This window comes from Pavona decussata, unplaced genomic scaffold (assembly GCF_977016875.1).
Source record: "Pavona decussata unplaced genomic scaffold, jaPavDecu1.1 SCAFFOLD_242, whole genome shotgun sequence".
In the NCBI taxonomy this organism is placed as follows: domain Eukaryota; kingdom Metazoa; phylum Cnidaria; class Anthozoa; order Scleractinia; family Agariciidae; genus Pavona; species Pavona decussata.
The window spans coordinates 316,580-332,704 of NW_028145647.1; the positions used below are offsets into that span (position 1 = coordinate 316,580).

The 16,125-nt window shown below is 43.2% G+C and overlaps 2 protein-coding genes across 2 annotated transcripts; one reads left to right on the forward strand and one right to left on the reverse strand.

Moving 5' to 3' along the window:
• Nucleotides 1–2,568: 2,568 nt before the first annotated feature.
• Nucleotides 2,569–14,951, reverse strand: LOC146457500 (UDP-glucuronosyltransferase 2B7-like). Its single transcript, XM_085091901.1, has 5 exons — nucleotides 14,793–14,951; nucleotides 12,781–13,390; nucleotides 5,447–5,665; nucleotides 3,979–4,267; nucleotides 2,569–3,611 (listed from the first exon to the last, which is right to left on the reverse strand). The coding sequence occupies exons 1-5, from the start codon at nucleotides 14,934–14,936 to the stop codon at nucleotides 3,332–3,334; spliced, it is 1,542 nt and encodes a 513-aa protein (XP_084948027.1). The 5' UTR covers nucleotides 14,937–14,951; the 3' UTR covers nucleotides 2,569–3,331.
• On the forward strand, nucleotides 6,088–11,440 carry LOC146457501 (uncharacterized). Its single transcript, XM_085091878.1, has 2 exons — nucleotides 6,088–6,123; nucleotides 7,452–11,440. The coding sequence occupies exon 2, from the start codon at nucleotides 8,350–8,352 to the stop codon at nucleotides 10,543–10,545; it is 2,196 nt and encodes a 731-aa protein (XP_084948004.1). The 5' UTR covers nucleotides 6,088–6,123; nucleotides 7,452–8,349; the 3' UTR covers nucleotides 10,546–11,440.
• Nucleotides 14,952–16,125: the final 1,174 nt, after the last annotated feature.

Genomic DNA, 16,125 nt, shown 5'->3' on the forward strand with positions numbered 1-16,125 from the left:
GATCTGCCGTTTTCAGAGAGAAAACCAACCTTTTTCAAGCAGTAAATCGAAATAATAACTTCTAGGTAGTACTCGACAGTTGAAACGGCGGAAATTGGGAGAGTTCACAGCAAAGAAAATCCGCTTTAAAAAACAGATCGAATGATCAACGCCAAGGATTAGAGCTAGAGGAGGCCAGACCAGTTCAGCGGGGTCATGACGTTATTGCATAGTTATTTCTGGTATGATTCCTAGTAACACAACGATAAGTATCACGCAATATATCTGAATAAAACCATTCAGACAATTATTTCAATGGCCAAGGGAGGATATTTTTTAAATATCTGCGAAACATACAATGGGGAATAATTGGGGCTACATTAAGCATTCCGTGTAATGCCATTAGAGGGGCATCTTGTTCACATCTAAAAGAAGCCAAGAAGGTATAGTATAAAGATAAATTCGTTACTGAAAAATTACTTATTTGCTTGATTTAGAAAGTTTATGTCCCAATGTCTTTGGTTCTGTATCCACCAATGACTGATCATTGGCAATCATTTCGTTACGTCCCATAAAATTCGCAAATGCTTCTGTCCCGAGTATACATCACGTGTACGGATCGAGACATGTACTGACGTATAAGGACGCCGGCGCATAAGAACTGTATGCCCAGTTGGGTTACTCGGGGGGGGTAGGGGTCCGACGGAGCCTAATATTTTGCACCCAAAAAAATACATGGACCTTATATTGTGCACCTAAAAAAATACAAGACACATTTTAGACCCAAAAAAATACATGACTTTTATACACTAAAAATGCAATCTTAAGAACAGTATACGTACTGCCTCAGTGCTGAAAAAGAGACAAAGTTTCGTGGTCAAGGTTGACTAGTTTTGAAACATTACGCAGCTGCATGGAAATTCGGCACTCCGGTTACATGCAGATTATTCTAATCGTGCTTTTGGATCTTGCGGGAACTTTGGCTTGAATTGCGTAAGAACCATTAGCCTGGCGGAAATTCGAACCCAAAAAAATACGCGCAGATTTTTCAGACCCAAAAAAATACACGGTTATATCTTCAACCCAAAAAAATACAGGAGTTGAAAATTTTAGACCCAAAAAAATACGTCGGACCCCCGTCACGTTTATACCCGAGTAACCCACCTGGGACTGTATGTATACGGAATCCTGGTACAAGCTAGTGTATAAGATCCGTATATATTTTTTTGGCATATCCTGACGTATTTCAATCATTTTATTTACCTTATACACCGTGCCACATCAGTTTCCTTATACGACTTTGTGTATTGATTGTGTACGTACATCCCAGAGTATCCAATCGATGGAATCGATGACAATCGATATCAATTAATCGATTGATGTTGATCATCGATGACCAATTGATGGTGAAGATTCGTGTGGTTATCGATTGGTATCGATCATCAATACCAATCGATAGATAAATTGGTATCGATTGGTTGCAGATTGACGGAACCGGAATCGACGCATAAAAAACACAACTTTGTACGCAGTAATTGTAAACACATTTCAATACTCAATACTCAATACTCCCTTCTTTCTCTTTTTAAAACGTTAACGCGCCATCCACAGGAATTCGTGGTTTTTTTTTTTTTTTTTTGACAAATTAAAAGTTTGTTCCATGGGCCAATCCAATAGACTTTAAAAAACGGAAAGTGGTCGCATCGTGCCTTCACAGAAAAATTCTGGTAACAGAAGTTGTACTTTTGCAAACAATGAAATTGCCAACAACAGCAGCAAGAGTTGTTGCAAAATAATGAATAAAGCAGCAATACCTAGCCATATAATAACAAACCTAATCGTGCTTAAAACAAAGATCACATACTTACAAACTAAAAAATCTATGAAGGCGCCAATTGTGTCTAAAAGAAATAAAATATGCAGCAAAAGATAAAAAAGACGTTCCTTTTTTTCATCATAGTAGTAAGCGATGGGCCATTTTAGTTTTGGTGTTTTCCTGCTCGATTTTTGGCTATTTTCTGAACTGCAAGCACAATCCTTGGTGGCATCAAAAACTCGGACTGTAGGTGGCCGAGCTGTCCACGATGGCTCACAACTTTAAACGCGTTTCCGCGTTCTCCCCTCTTCTTGTTTGCAGTGAACACTTCACCGACGTTCACCTAGAAACGGTAAAGATGATAGCCTTTGACGATGCACCTTAAATTCAGTAAAGCCTCTACCCGGACGTCTTGCGTAGACATTTTGACACGGAAAGGCAATGACGAGCAAGTGCGTAATTCGAGTACACGTGCAACGGGGTATATCCTTTGCGTTGAAAAGACTGGGTTGGAATTTGTTTTACCAATTTCGTCCCCAGGGCTTCCTAAAAATGGCAGATGATCAGACAGGTAGCGTGCGTGACGTCTGTTTGAGGTTGCTGAGCCAATCGATAGCAATCGATCAACGGTTTTTGTGTGGTTATCGATTGGTCATCGATTGGCCGATACCAATTAACTAATTTTATCGATTGATATCGATTGATCGATTGAATTTCCGATCATCGGTTTCCATCGATTGGATACTCTGGGGTACATGTACGGCCTGAATAAGGGACCGTATGCCGATAATTTCATGCAGTGAAAGCGAGCAACCATAAGAATCAAATGAGTAGTTGACTGATACAGGAAGAGGCCGTTGTTGGAGCATTGTTCCTACTGAAGGGCTTGATGCTCCGAGTAAGGGTCAACTGGTCCCCCTGATCAGAAAAAATAGTGAGCTTACGAAACACGTGACGGCAGAAGAAAGAGGATAGCAATGGTAGTTAATGGTCCTTGTGTGTGTAACCAGCATGACAGCTATAATTATTTCCCCGTATTTTGACGCGATATTCTGTGGCTGTTTCCAATGTGAGCACAACCGAAACGAAGGGAATTTTAAGAACATCAGATTAGAATTTATTAGCTGTCACGCTGGCCTTCCTGTTGCGTGAGACAATTTAGACACTTTTGCGTTGCGTGGGACAATTTAGACACTTTGAGACACGGGCTTTATTTATAGCAGATATCCTCTTAGCTTAACAGCATACTATATCCGAGAAACTTGAGTGCCTTGTGATGAAAATGCCTTATCGATAATTTTAAACAAAAGTAACTTATATATGATTGCAACTAACACACGAACATTTTTTATCTTATGAATTAATAAAGATTATATTATCATTATTATAATCTTGTTTAATTGGAATCGAACGACTTTTTACGGTTCCAAACTAAAATACCGCTCTCCTCAATGTTTTTATTGTTGCTGCTACAATCAAAACATCCAAACAAAACAAATCACTGTTTCATTTCAATCAGCTAAACCAGCTAAAGTTTCAATTTGCCTTTTCCTTTTTGGTGGATCCTGACAGACGTCTTATCATAATCTGAAACAAGATTTTGAAGCCATGTAAAGTAACAGCCAAGATTAGAACTGCCAACAGCAAAATATCCAGAGAATACAGCTGATAAAACGGCAGATCCAGACCACGTGGTCTGAAGTGCTGCAAGCCACCTTGAGCCTGCGTGTATTCCACCCAGTCAGCGGCCTCCTTCACGGGTGGGCGTGGCAGCAGCTTGACGGAGTTTGATATTCGTGCGGCTGATTCACGATAACTGCCAAAAAAAGAAGCCATTTGATTAATGTATTTTTGACTACCGTTACCAATGAAGATAAAAATGAACCGACCTAAAGAGTGGTCAAACGCGAAAATATGCACCACTAGCAGGGTTCCAGCGCCTTGAAATTAAAACTCCAAGCAGCTTTATAAACGGTGCTAAGCACAAGAGAACGTGTGTAAGCAATGCACGACCGGTTTGGGTTTTGTTAGTGATTCGTTTAAAAAGTGGCACGAATTTTGCCAACCAATTGCCAGGGTACAGTAAAGCAAAGTCAAAGCAAAAGCGAATTAAAATGACTTTCAACACTCCGAATTCTCTCTCCCTTGAAACCTTCCTTTAGTGATGTTGTCACTTTACTAACCTGGGATGACTCAAGATCTTGCGGATCAAACTAACAAGTTCTTCTGATGTCACTGTCCCCAAGTCCACTATTTCCCCAAAACCAGCTTGCTTTGCCATATGTGCGTTATCAAACTGATCACCGAAGAAAGGCGAACAGATCATAGGCACTCCATGGTAAGTGGATTCCAAAATCCCGTTCAATCCCGCATGTCCTATAAACAGGCGAGTCTTGGGGTGGCCAAGAATGTCATTCTGTGGTAACCACGGCAACAGCTTGACATTGTCACTCACTGAGAGTTTGGATGTGCCTGGTGAGAAAGTTACTGCATTAATACTTTTCATCACTGCCAGGATCAGTTGAATTTGTGAGTGTTCCCAGTAGCTGAGTCATGTCAAACTGTGAACCTTTTAAAGAATATCTACAGTTGGTACTGTCTCGTAAGCTTTTTTTCCTCTTCACCAGTAAATGTGGTTAGACAAAGTGAAGCTCGGTGTAGACAACGATAATATAACACGCTTCTACTCAGTTTAATTAGTCGTGAATTGCATAAAATAGTATTTTCTAATTTGCCTTGTATAACAAGATGAAGATCGAAAACTGTTCTTAACTGAAAACTGAAACACTCTCGGCCCAGTTGCAGCTGAAAATGGAGGGTCACCTACACTGATTATGTCCAGAAATGCACGTAATACTGAATTTGGGTTCTTCGTATCAGACACTGAGTTGTCATTCTCATATGACCTCATGTTTGACAGGTTTATTTGCGTTTAGGGTTGTATTAGGGTTATGGGACGTCACTTACTTGTAATGTCTATCATAAGAAGCTTGTATCTTATAAGCGTACATCGTCGCCCGTATTTGGGGCTTATGCAAAATTTCGTCGTTTTGCAAATTTGGTCCTACGCCGGTAGCTCGAAGCCTAACACTGCTTGAGTGCCAATGAATGTTGTGTGTGATTGTAGTGGCAATTGTGGCGATGTAAATTTGACAGGTACAAATGAATGTCGTGCCACTAGTACTGATGCACAAATGAGGGGATAAGAGAAATAATGTTCCTGGTTCTCGGGCACTGGCACTAGTCTGAACATATTTTTTTGTCAGTGCACGAGCACGGGCACTACCTCCAAGGGTAGTACTCGGGCACTGTTCCTGGGCACGAAAACTGGTCTGAACAGGATTTTTTCAGTTCCCGCATACCTCCCGATGATACAATAAACAAGATGGCGGGCGCGAAATTGGCGAGCGAGAACACGATTGCTCCTTGGGTACCAAGGAGTCTGAACAACGTCCTTTTTAGTCCTCGGGCACAGGGACCTAGTCTGAACAGGGCCTTAGTCTGTAGTGTAAGAGAACCCATGAAATTCCTACTGAGCGTTGGCCCTGCTTGAATACCGTTGCTTTCAGGCTGTTAGGAATCAGAGATCAGTACGGGTACATTTTCACCTATCTCATCTATCCTGCTTTTCTAATCAAGCACTGAACCTACCCTCTAACTTTTTTTTCCAGATAACCTTTTGTGATAGTTTGGAGAATGCTTCAGCCATGACCTCTAGTAGTGTTTCATTAAATGCTATTCGTTCTCCAAGTAGAGTTCCGAACGACACCAAGATAACGCCCTCGTCACCAGCTTCCCGCATGAACTGCTCCAACTCGTCTGGTAGTGGCTTAGCAGGACTGGCGATGAATGGGCCAACAACCCGAGTGTCTTAGAGATAAAATAAAAATACAAACAAAAGTAGTATAATTATGTGTAAAGTATGACGCTGGTGTTGCAATAAGTCAAATGGTCAGCCCTTCACGTAGCTTTTTAGAATCCCGTCTCTGATGGAGACGACAAAGAAGTATTGAGGAATTCATTTGCAACTGATTTTAAAGTCATTGGAATTAGCAAGTGCTGATCCATGCCTTAAAAATTCTTACTATTCTCAGCGGTCTCACCTCTCACGTATAAAAGGAGATGAGACAAAGTGAACAATGCCATTCTGTCGATCAAGCGAAAGAGCATAGTTCAAAATGGCGGACCCTGCTGTACAAGTCCCGGCACAGGAAAACCTTCCAGCAGCTCAAGCGGCCGCGGTTGTTCAACCACCACCACCGCCTCCACCTCCACCAAACGCAGAAGAACCCCCTCAAAACGCCGCTGGAGAACAAGTCACTTTGGAGGTTTGTTCAATTTTTGTTTTACTCCAGTATCGTACACGTGTTCTTGCACTTCGTATTCCCGTGGCAGCTTTAAGTCTGTTTTCAGCTCAAGTTATGCCCTGCTTTTAACGTGTAGCTTTGTAGCTCTGCGGGCAATTTTCTCTTTACCCCCCAGTTTATTTTACGCCCTGCTTCTGAACGTGCGACCTTCGTTGCTTTGCGGGCATGTTTACAATTCATGTTGCGCCCTGGCTTGGCGGGCAATTTAAAATTCACTTCGCAATTATGTTGTGCCCTGCTGATAACGTGTACTTGGTTGCTTTGCGGGCAGTTTTAACTCTGTTTACAATTCATGTTCCGCCCTGCTTCAAACGTGTAACTTTTTAGCTTTGCGGGCCGTTTGAAACTGACTTCGTAATTATTGTTGCGCCCTGCTTCAAACGTGTAGCTTTTTAGCTTTGCGGGCAATTTTAAATTGACTTCGTAATTATTGTTACGCCTTGCTTCAAACGTGTAGCTTTTTAGCTTTGCGGGCAATTTGAAATTGACTTCGTAATTATTGTTACGCCCTGCTTCAAACGTGTAGCTTTTTAGCTTTGCGGGCAATTTGAAATTGACTTCGTAATTATTGTTACGCCCTGCTTCAAACGTGTAGTTTTTTAGCTTTGCGGGCAGTTTGAAATTGACTTCGTAATTATTGTTACGCCCTGCTGATAACATGTAGCTTTTAGCTTTGCGGGCAATTTGAAATTGACTTCGTAATTATTGTTACGCCCTGCTGATAATGTGTTTACAATTCATGTTGCGCCCTGCTTCAAAACGAGTAGCTTTTAGCTTTGCGGGCGGCTTTAGATTGACTTTCTAATTAATTTTTTGCCCTGCTTCAACACGTATAGTTTTGTAGTTTTGCGGGCTACTTGAAGTCGACTTACCACTTTCTGAATTTTATTTATATGCGCTATTTTTGCCGATTATGTGTACATTCTAATTCTCGGTTAGCTTCAAAGCTTTTCAATTTTGTTGACCTCAAAACATACTTCAGCAGAGAACTAGTTATTATCTTTGTGCGATCTTTGTCGATTATTCTCACTCTTCATTTTTTTTAATTGTCTTAATTTGCCATTTCTGAGTGCTTGTTTGCCACATTGTTCTACTTGAATTGTTTATTTTCGTATTGTTCTGTTAATTGTTATATTTGCACTCCGACTTTGTCGGAACAAAAGATTCCCTGCCGCTTTACCGGGTCTTATCACAATGCTTGTACTCATTTACGAATGTTTTTGTATCGCCGCTAAGCGGTATGAAATTACACTTCGCAATACATCTGTCTATTTCATTTTCTCATTCAGGCTTTGCAAGAAAGAATTAAATTTTTGGAAAATGCCCAAGGGACCTCCATTCAGGCTTTAAAGAATCGCATTACCCATTATGGTAGTCGCCGCCTGGAGGACTTCGACAAATACGAGGCCTTGCGCCTCGCGGAGGAGCTCGTCTCCGTAGCGAAGACAACTGGTGATGATAAGGCCGCCAGCTTTGACATCATAGCAGCCACCCTAAGAGAGAAAATACACGTGCCGAAAGAGCAGTTTAAAGCTTACTTTTTGGCTCTTCTCGCGGACAAGGAATTTACAAGAATCTTTGACACAATCTCCAAGGTCGACAAGTCGTTTAGACGTCCCTCGCCTTACTCGCGTCCTCAGGCCAGAGGCAGTCAGAGGTTCTCGTCACACCCTCGAGTGACCTGCTACAGATGTGGTACGCCCGGACACAAGTCTACGCAATGTTTTAAGCGGTCTCCGCCGACCCGCTATTTTTCTTCAGGCGGTCCAGGTCACAACCAGCCTCGACCGACATCTCAGTAGCAGAATCTGCCCGATCCTCATTTTGTATGCGTTTTAGTACTATTAAAGTCAAATGAACACTATTGCATCACAATGTTTGTTTATTCATATACATTATACCCACCCCCCCAGGGTTTTATTAACATATTATTACTTACATATTTTACGACTCGCTACGCTGTTCATAGATGTGGGAACCAATTATCTCTTTTCGATCGCACCCTTCCCCCCTCGGGTGGCATTCTCAAAGGGAAGCTCACTTTCCCTCTCGGATTACCGGGGCTGAGTTTGCCATTCCTTGGGCCCTAATTTATTTCCAAGTTCTTTTTTATTTTCCTTTTAGCTGTCAGACCCTTGCTTTCACGATTGGGAAAAGCATCCCGGTTTCAAGCCTAACACAGTTGGTATGAATAAGTTACAGTGGATAAGCATCGATGGTTCTGTTGTTGATGAGGCCCAAGGGATGGCAAACAATTCCCACATCTCTGATGAGGATATCGCCCTCGTGTTACAGGGAAATTCATTAGCGGATATGTCTCGCCTTGTTTTCCGCGATCCAGATCACTTCCTAGCAGGGGAACTCCATCGCCATGCACCACAATGGAATGCTTTATTAAATGATATGAACGATGAGCGCTTCTCTGAAGTCCGTGATTGGATTACTAACGGTGTAGACGTAACGAAGTTCTTTAGACCGTTTAAGGGTAGTTACAAGGGAAGGAATTACGAGTGTGGTAGTCCACCGCCTTGCGTTTTCCCCAACCACCTGTCGTGCAAACCTTTTGCCTCGTTTATTTCTGATACGCTCCTGGACCGTTTGCGTTCCGGTGCTATTTCTTTGTGGGGCAAAGTCGGAGAATGCACCCCACCCCACCTTATTATGCCCCTCACTGTCGAGCCTAGCAAGCCGCGTCTCTGCAACGACGATAGATTTCTTAATCTGTGGATCGAAGACCGTCCGTTTGCCTTGGATAGCGTCCAACACTTGCCTAAGTATGTCAATAAAGGATTTTACCAAACAGTGTGCGACGACAAGTCAGGATATGACCACATCAAACTTCACCCCAGCAGTCGAACTTACTTTGGCTTCCAGTGGGGAGGTTGGTATTTTGTGAGTGGATGTATTCCTTTTGGCTGGAAATCCTCGGCCTATATATATCATACGACTGGTCTAGTTGCGTCACACAGACTTCGTTCATGGAACATTCCCTCTTCGTTGTACATTGACGACCGCCATAATGGCCAACTGTCATTTCCAGGTGGCATTTTACCAGCCGCCTATCAAGCCCTCGCCTCAAGGGATGAAGTGAATTTTGCTCTGGCCGTCGCGGGTATTTTTCTCACGTGCTACATCTTAATTTCCCTCGGCTACTTTATCGGTCTGGCGAAGTCTCACCTTACCCCGAAAAAACAGGTGCCATACCTTGGTTTCGGTATCGATTCTGAACTACAGGCGTTTACCTTGTTACCCCATAAAAAAGAAAAGCTTCTTCGTCTCATCAAAGAAACGTTGGCTCGCGATAACCTGGACCTACTAACCTTGCAAAGGCTCAGCGGTAAATGCGTGTCCATGAGCTTGGCAGTTCCGGGCGCAAGGCTTTATGTTAATGAAATAAACCTAGCTGTGTCTCGCGCCACGCGTTCTGCTCGACCTGTAAAGATGTCTGCCGCTCTAAAGAATGAAATTGAGCACTGGCTATTCCTTGAGACCTGGGACGGTTTTCTTCCCTGGCGGTCTGAGAAACACACACACGTCAGGCTGTTCTCCGACTCATCTCGCTTCGCTTGGGGAGGTGCACTGAGTCCGGGTGCCATTGAGGCGAACGTTTATGATTACTGGGACGCCTCAACAATACAAGCCGATATCGCCACTAAGGAGACCTTAGCGCTCAATAATGTCCTTGAATCATTCGCTGATACCATCAAAAACTCGTGGGTCGACGCCTTCGTCGACAGCATGGCTCTAGTCCGTTCATGGAATCGACAGGGCTCTCGTTCTCAATCGCTTTCTAGCGCCTTGAAGAAATTATTCAACACAATGACGAAACTCAACATCGATTTGCACCTTACTTTTGTGCCTAGTTCTCAGAACCAAGCCGACTTCCCCTCGCGACGCCTTAGCCTACAGGATGCCAAATTGTGCCCATCCCTATGGATAGTAGTACAAGAGTGGTATGGCGGCGAAAATGGGCACTCTGTCGATCTAATGGCACGCCCTTCAAACGCCCAATCCGACTTGTCAGGTGCCAAGTTACCTTTCTTCTCTGAAAACCCTCTGCCGGGATCCCTGGGAGTGAACGTGTTCGCGCAATCGCCCGATCTGTACGATCCGTTTGTATTCAAGAACCCATACGCCTTTCCCCCGATCTGCCTAATACCTCATGTTATCAAGTATATGAGAAGCCTGCAATTATCCTACACTATCGTAGTACCAGACGTGTGTCCAAGGCATTTTTGGTGGCCCTTGTTAACGTCTACATGTTCTTCCCGATACCTGCTGGCCGTTGCCGGAACCGTTGGAGCGCTCCTCACTCCCTCTAAACATGGGTTTTCAAACAATTGGCCTATCCCATGGGATCTCTGGGTGTTCCGCATCGGATAAGCAAGTAGTAGCTCTTGGTTAGCGCACGAGCCAAACAAAGAACACTTAGCTATCTTTAAATTTGCCAATTCTCCCATTAATTTAGCTCCATCCATTACTTCAGTGAAATCAATGTTGTCAATAAATCATTGTTTTCCAGTATACATCTGTTGACAGTTGTTTTATAGCTTCATTTATACATTTATGTCAAAACAAATCTAAAGGATAAAGAAGGAACTGTTTGTTTTACTTTCATATCCTTTAGGACTTACCTCCAGCCGTTCGAGCGTTTGTACCAGCCGTGTCATGTCCTTCGTGCAGCCACCCCAACGACAAGCTGTTCTTTTTCTGCCAAATGTGCGGCTACAGGAGGAAAACAGTCTCCCCAAGTGTCCCGAGCCCTAAACTCTCAGTCGACCTTCAAGCGATAGATAACCGTTTGGAACTCCTAAATAATGCCTCCCTTCAATCGTCATACTCAAAACAGAAGTGCTCACTTCGTACGGAGTTTGAAACTTTCTTGGCGTCCCTTCCGAATAGTAAAACCATCCTTTCGGCAAGCCCCACTGACATCTCTCGGTTCTTGGTCTGGAAAGACCGACATGGCAAAACCATAGTACATAGTAATGGGTGTCCCGATTCCCACCTTCAAAACGCAGCTAAGTGTAAATGTCCTAAACGCCTGGCATTCAAGACAATCGACTCCTACATTGGAAAACTGCGAGCCATTTTTAAGGAAACCGGGCGCTGTGGAGAGTGGAACTCCCTGCTAGGTCTGGGTAACCCCGCCGCTTCACTCGAAGTGCAAAAATATCTTAAGGCGTCAACTGAGGAACAATTACGAGCCCGCATCACGCCAAAGCAAGCAGTTCCCCTATTTTTGTCCAAATTGTTGCTTCTGGCTCGTTTTTTAAATCGGAAAATTGCGGAGCGCTCGGTTAGTCCTTCTGGTCTGTTTGTATTGACGCGGGACCAAGCGTTTTTCAAAACGTTATTCTTTAGCGGTGATCGTGGTTCAGATCTTGGCATGGTGTTGTGTCCAGTTAAAGCTATTGAGACATATGTAGCCGTGGCTTCCGAGTTACGCGTTTCTGTGACAAATGGTTACTTGTTTCGACCAACTAATCCCCAAGGTCATATTGTGAACAAACCATTTTCAAGTTCTTCAGCAGAAGCTCGTTTAAAGCTGTATTTGAAAGAAGCTAAGATCGATGAGGGAGAAACGCTGCACAGCTTCCGTTCGGGCTCAGCCATAACGTTAGCGTTATCTGGCTCCCAGTTGGCGGACATAATGTCTCATGTAGGATGGAATAACAAAGAAACTGCTCTCTACTACATGAAACTAGCGGAGGTGCTTCGTTTGGATAGTCCCTCTCATTTGCTATCCGCGGACTCTTCCGCGACAGCCGCCCTAACAGAGAACTACATGGAGCTTAACCGTCTAAAAAACTTTATATCCGCTTTTCCGCACGTTTAATTCTTAACCTTGTTACATCTCGTTTAAAACACTTTACGAATTTTTAGGATGGGGCACCTTGAGTTTGGGATTCTGAGAACGGGATTTCCTTATGGTCCAGTGGTTTGGGACTTTAGGACACTCTGTAACATAGAGACTGTCGGTGCCCAATCTCAACATAGCGTGAGAGAGAGAACGTTGAGAATAAAGTACTATTCTCAGCGGTCTCACCTCTCACGTATAAAAGGAGATGAGACAAAGTGAACAATGCCATTCTGTCGATCAAGCGAAGTGTTGTAGTATAAAATGCAGCACACGGTATCCCTTGCCCTGACGTTCTCTCTTTCACCAGCCATCAAGTTTCGTCCTGCGTTTGATTTTCCCTACCCAAACCCTCCCCTTTCCTCTTCAGAACATTCATCAACAGGACGAGACTGTCGGTGCCCAATCTCAACATAGCGTGAGAGAGAGAACGTTGAGAATAAAGTACTTTTCCCACATAAAATCAACACGAAGCCCCCTTCATTTTCTGTGAAAAAACCGAGCTCTACGCTCATTTGGAAGAAGAAGAAGAGTTCAGGTCAGGAGCATTACGATATACGATTTTAAAGGGTAAAAACCATGCACTACGCGGTCTTTAATTTCCTGATGAGCTATATATGACGCTCTTTAGAGTTGAAGGAGTCGCTTATGTACATCTCCTTCGCAATACCGTCTTGTTCCTTCTCGCTCCAACGTCCACAGCTTCAATTCCTCCCCGGTCTTAACCATGCTGTACTCTTTGCATACAACATACTTACTCGGATAGAGGGGTCTTGGATGTTCTAACCCGAAGTGCATCTGACCGATTATCATATCAACTCTCCCAAGAGTTTCCTGTATGCTCCTATCGGGTGTGATACCATGCTTTGTCTTTACCTTGTCGAAGAGCGAACAAAAATGTCGGGCGAACAAAACATAGAGTGACATCCAGTGCCACAGATTCTTGGCCCTGTCGAATATACTCCATTCATCAGGAAGTTGAATACCCCACTGGGGCACATACGACGGCGAAAAGGGCAGACCGAGGGCGAACGCTGTCGGTGTAGAGAGGGTAGCGGCAGATATGACAACATGTGGGAGGGAAAATTTAGCCACGACTAACGATGAACAAAGGTACAGTAATTCACCGATGATCAGATCCGCGCGGCCAACTTCTTTCATCAACTCCAAGTTGCTAAGCATTTCATCACAGTAAAATGACTGAAAAGTGTAAATAAAGAACAGTTCGGTTGTTGTGGCAATCTTCTTACTGCTTTTCAAACTGGTTGATTTTTGATCCGACACTGCCATTGCCTTGCTGTCGTTGAAAAAGCGCACGTTTGGGTCACTTGCCGCAAAACGCTGAGATGACCCCACAATGATCATAACCTGTGCCAACGTGAAAAGGACAACGGCGTTATTCTTCTCCTTAACTAAATTATCCTTTCGCTCAAAGGATAAACCTTAAATCACCAATCAGAACATGCATATTTTTACCACTGCTCTCCAATAAACTTCTTCTTTTTGACCGAATCACAAGACCTTTTAACATAACACATGTTGTCTTACGTCACCATTTCCCTTTTTTCACCGACTGTATATTTCAAGGAGTGGAGTGGCACAACGTAGGAAACATTGCCAAATTCGGGGGCAAGTACTTAACATTCTCCTACCATAAACTTTCCCGCATATAGTCTACCTAATCTCCTATAATTCTCTTCAGGGGAGGGGAGGGTACTCTGTGTGCCGGCCAAACGGATATGTTCAGTTGTCATGTTATTTTAGCCGTTTGCAATTGCTCTGAACATGTGTATAGATTTTAACCATTTGGGTGTGAAATTAGGCATGGTACGGCCTTATGCGCCTACTGGCGCGCGGAGAATTGATGATGATAACGAATTTTTCTGGACCGATGTTACAATTACAATTGCTAATGGTTTTTAAATTACGTATTCAAAATAATAATAAAGTTACTGGGACTTTAAAGATATTTCGTAGCCTTTAACTGACAGAAAATTACTGCACATCATGGGTGAAGGTAATGCCGGAAAGTTACTTGATAAAAGCTACAACAAAAGGACGGTACGGGTGAATTTCACAAATCTCATGATTGAACTTTATAAAGAAAGCAAGATCATAATTTATTATAATTTATGTTTATCCTAGTGACACGGGCATTCATGTGCGCTTTTGTGATAAAACTGGTCAGTGTGTCAATTCTTAGTGAAGTGAACACTGTACAAGCTAGAAAATCATTCTGTACTATCACTTCGAATCTCGGTGACATTCGCCTGATCAACCGTTTCGCTGTTCCGAGAGCACGCGATCTCAACTTGACCTTGCGTGCGTGCACAGAGAAACGGGCCGGTGGGCCAATCAAAAGTTTGAACAAACAAAAGATACAAAAAATTCAAATTCGGCAAAGAAAGCGCTGAGCTACACTAACAGTAGCTAACAGAGCCAGGTTGGAATAGCTGTCATGGGTACTATATTCTACTGATGTTCCTTGAGATCGTTTCTTTCCACTTCGGTACGGTTTTTATTAGGACAGCTGTACCCACCCACTGAACTTAATACTGGGCGGTGTTGCAGTGCGCAAACGTTCCTTCAAACAGTGTTACATTCACTGCAAATTAAGCTTCCATAATGTTCACCTCATTTGCCCAAAGACAAGTATAGGCCAGCTAGTAAAATGCTCTTGCCGTAAGCTGTCTTCACACTGTCAGGCTACGAATTACGTTAAATACAACAAGCTGGCAGAACAAAATTCATTTTAACAGTTGTATAATACCTCGTGACCTCTCTCAGCCAATTCTTGCCCAAGTCTGGCGACAAACATGAAGTGGCTTCTTCCCATCATGGGAAACATGGCAAATTTTGCTGCCAAACAACTTGAAAGAAAAGCAAGAAACAGAATCGCTCGCAGCACCGCCATCTTCTAAACAGATTTTTTACATTTTTTACACAACGACACTGCAAACATTAGCTTAAGTTAGCGTGTGCTGACGTATGACAATTGGAGGTTGTCACGCAAGGGTGTCGGTAGCTGCTCTCTTTTTGAAGTTATCATGCAAGCGCCACCGGCCGTTACTCCAAAGCAGGGGCGTAGCCAGGATTTTTCGTCAGATCTTGAAGATTTCCAGAAATTTTGATTTGATATAGGATAAATTTAAAACAAATATAAAATGAAAAAAAAAAAAGACTTGACTTATTTCCATGACCCTAAGGAGGGGGGGGGGGGGGGGGGAGGAATGGGCCAGAAAATGTAAATGTAACGATATGATAAAGAGAACAAACAATATCTTATGGTGCCTGAAAGCCTGGCAAGGGTTTTACTAACAGCTCCCGGATACAAGGTGATCAAGAAATGGAACGTAAACTGCCCTCTTCCAATAGGTGGAAGGAGTATCTGCCTCAATGTTGTCACGATGTTTCTCCCTCCATGCAAACAGCCCGTAAATATCAGATATGAACATTTTCACGGTTATAGGCATCACGATAATGAATCCTGTCAATTTCCAGTAAGCTATTCATTCAGCTCAGTGGCTAGGGCACCCAGCTCTTACTTACACTGCTCTTCAGTTTCTTCATCCTGCTCTGATATTCTCTCAGTACTGATGGCAAAGTAGTAATCTGTGATTGACATTGCAATGACATTGCCATGACATTGCAAGCCTAGCCAAACAAGAGTCTCCTTCGAAGACGGACAAGATGACCACACGAGTTCAATGCGCCTGTTTTCTGCTCGCTATTTTCCCGCCTTTTCCGACACGAAACAACATTCGGTCCACCGATGAAATCACGCCCTTACCTAAGTGGCATGCTAATCTAAGTAAGGTTACCCCTAGGTAAGCCCTTAGTAAACGGTTTTTCTGGTTGCTATTTAAACCACTAAAACCAATGATACACCGTGCAACACTTGTTGAGCCGCAAGGAATGTTGAACAACGCATCATGCCATGTTGAAAATAGGGCATTAAACAAGCTGAACGCTGTTGTACATTGTGTTGTTGCACGTTGCCAGTACGGAAACGAACCTGTCTCTATTCCTTTCTAGAACCTGCAACACGCCAGAACGGCGAAAGAAAACATTTATTATTTTTTCACATGTGACGCCAAAACGTC

Bases quoted from the DNA above. Each gene is read 5' to 3' on its own strand.
- LOC146457501 (XM_085091878.1), top strand. From the start codon at position 8,350: ATGAATAAGTTACAGTGGATAAGCATCGATGGTTCTGTTGTTGATGAG.
- LOC146457500 (XM_085091901.1), bottom strand. From the start codon at position 14,936: ATGGCGGTGCTGCGAGCGATTCTGTTTCTTGCTTTTCTTTCAAGTTGT. The intron at 13,391-14,792 runs GTATTATACAAC...ACGTTGGCACAG, and splicing joins TGGCTGAGAGAGGTCACGAG to GTTATGATCATTGTGGGGTC. The intron at 4,268-5,446 runs GTAGGTTCAGTG...CTTTCTCACCAG, and splicing joins CTGGAAAAAAAAGTTAGAGG to GCACATCCAAACTCTCAGTG.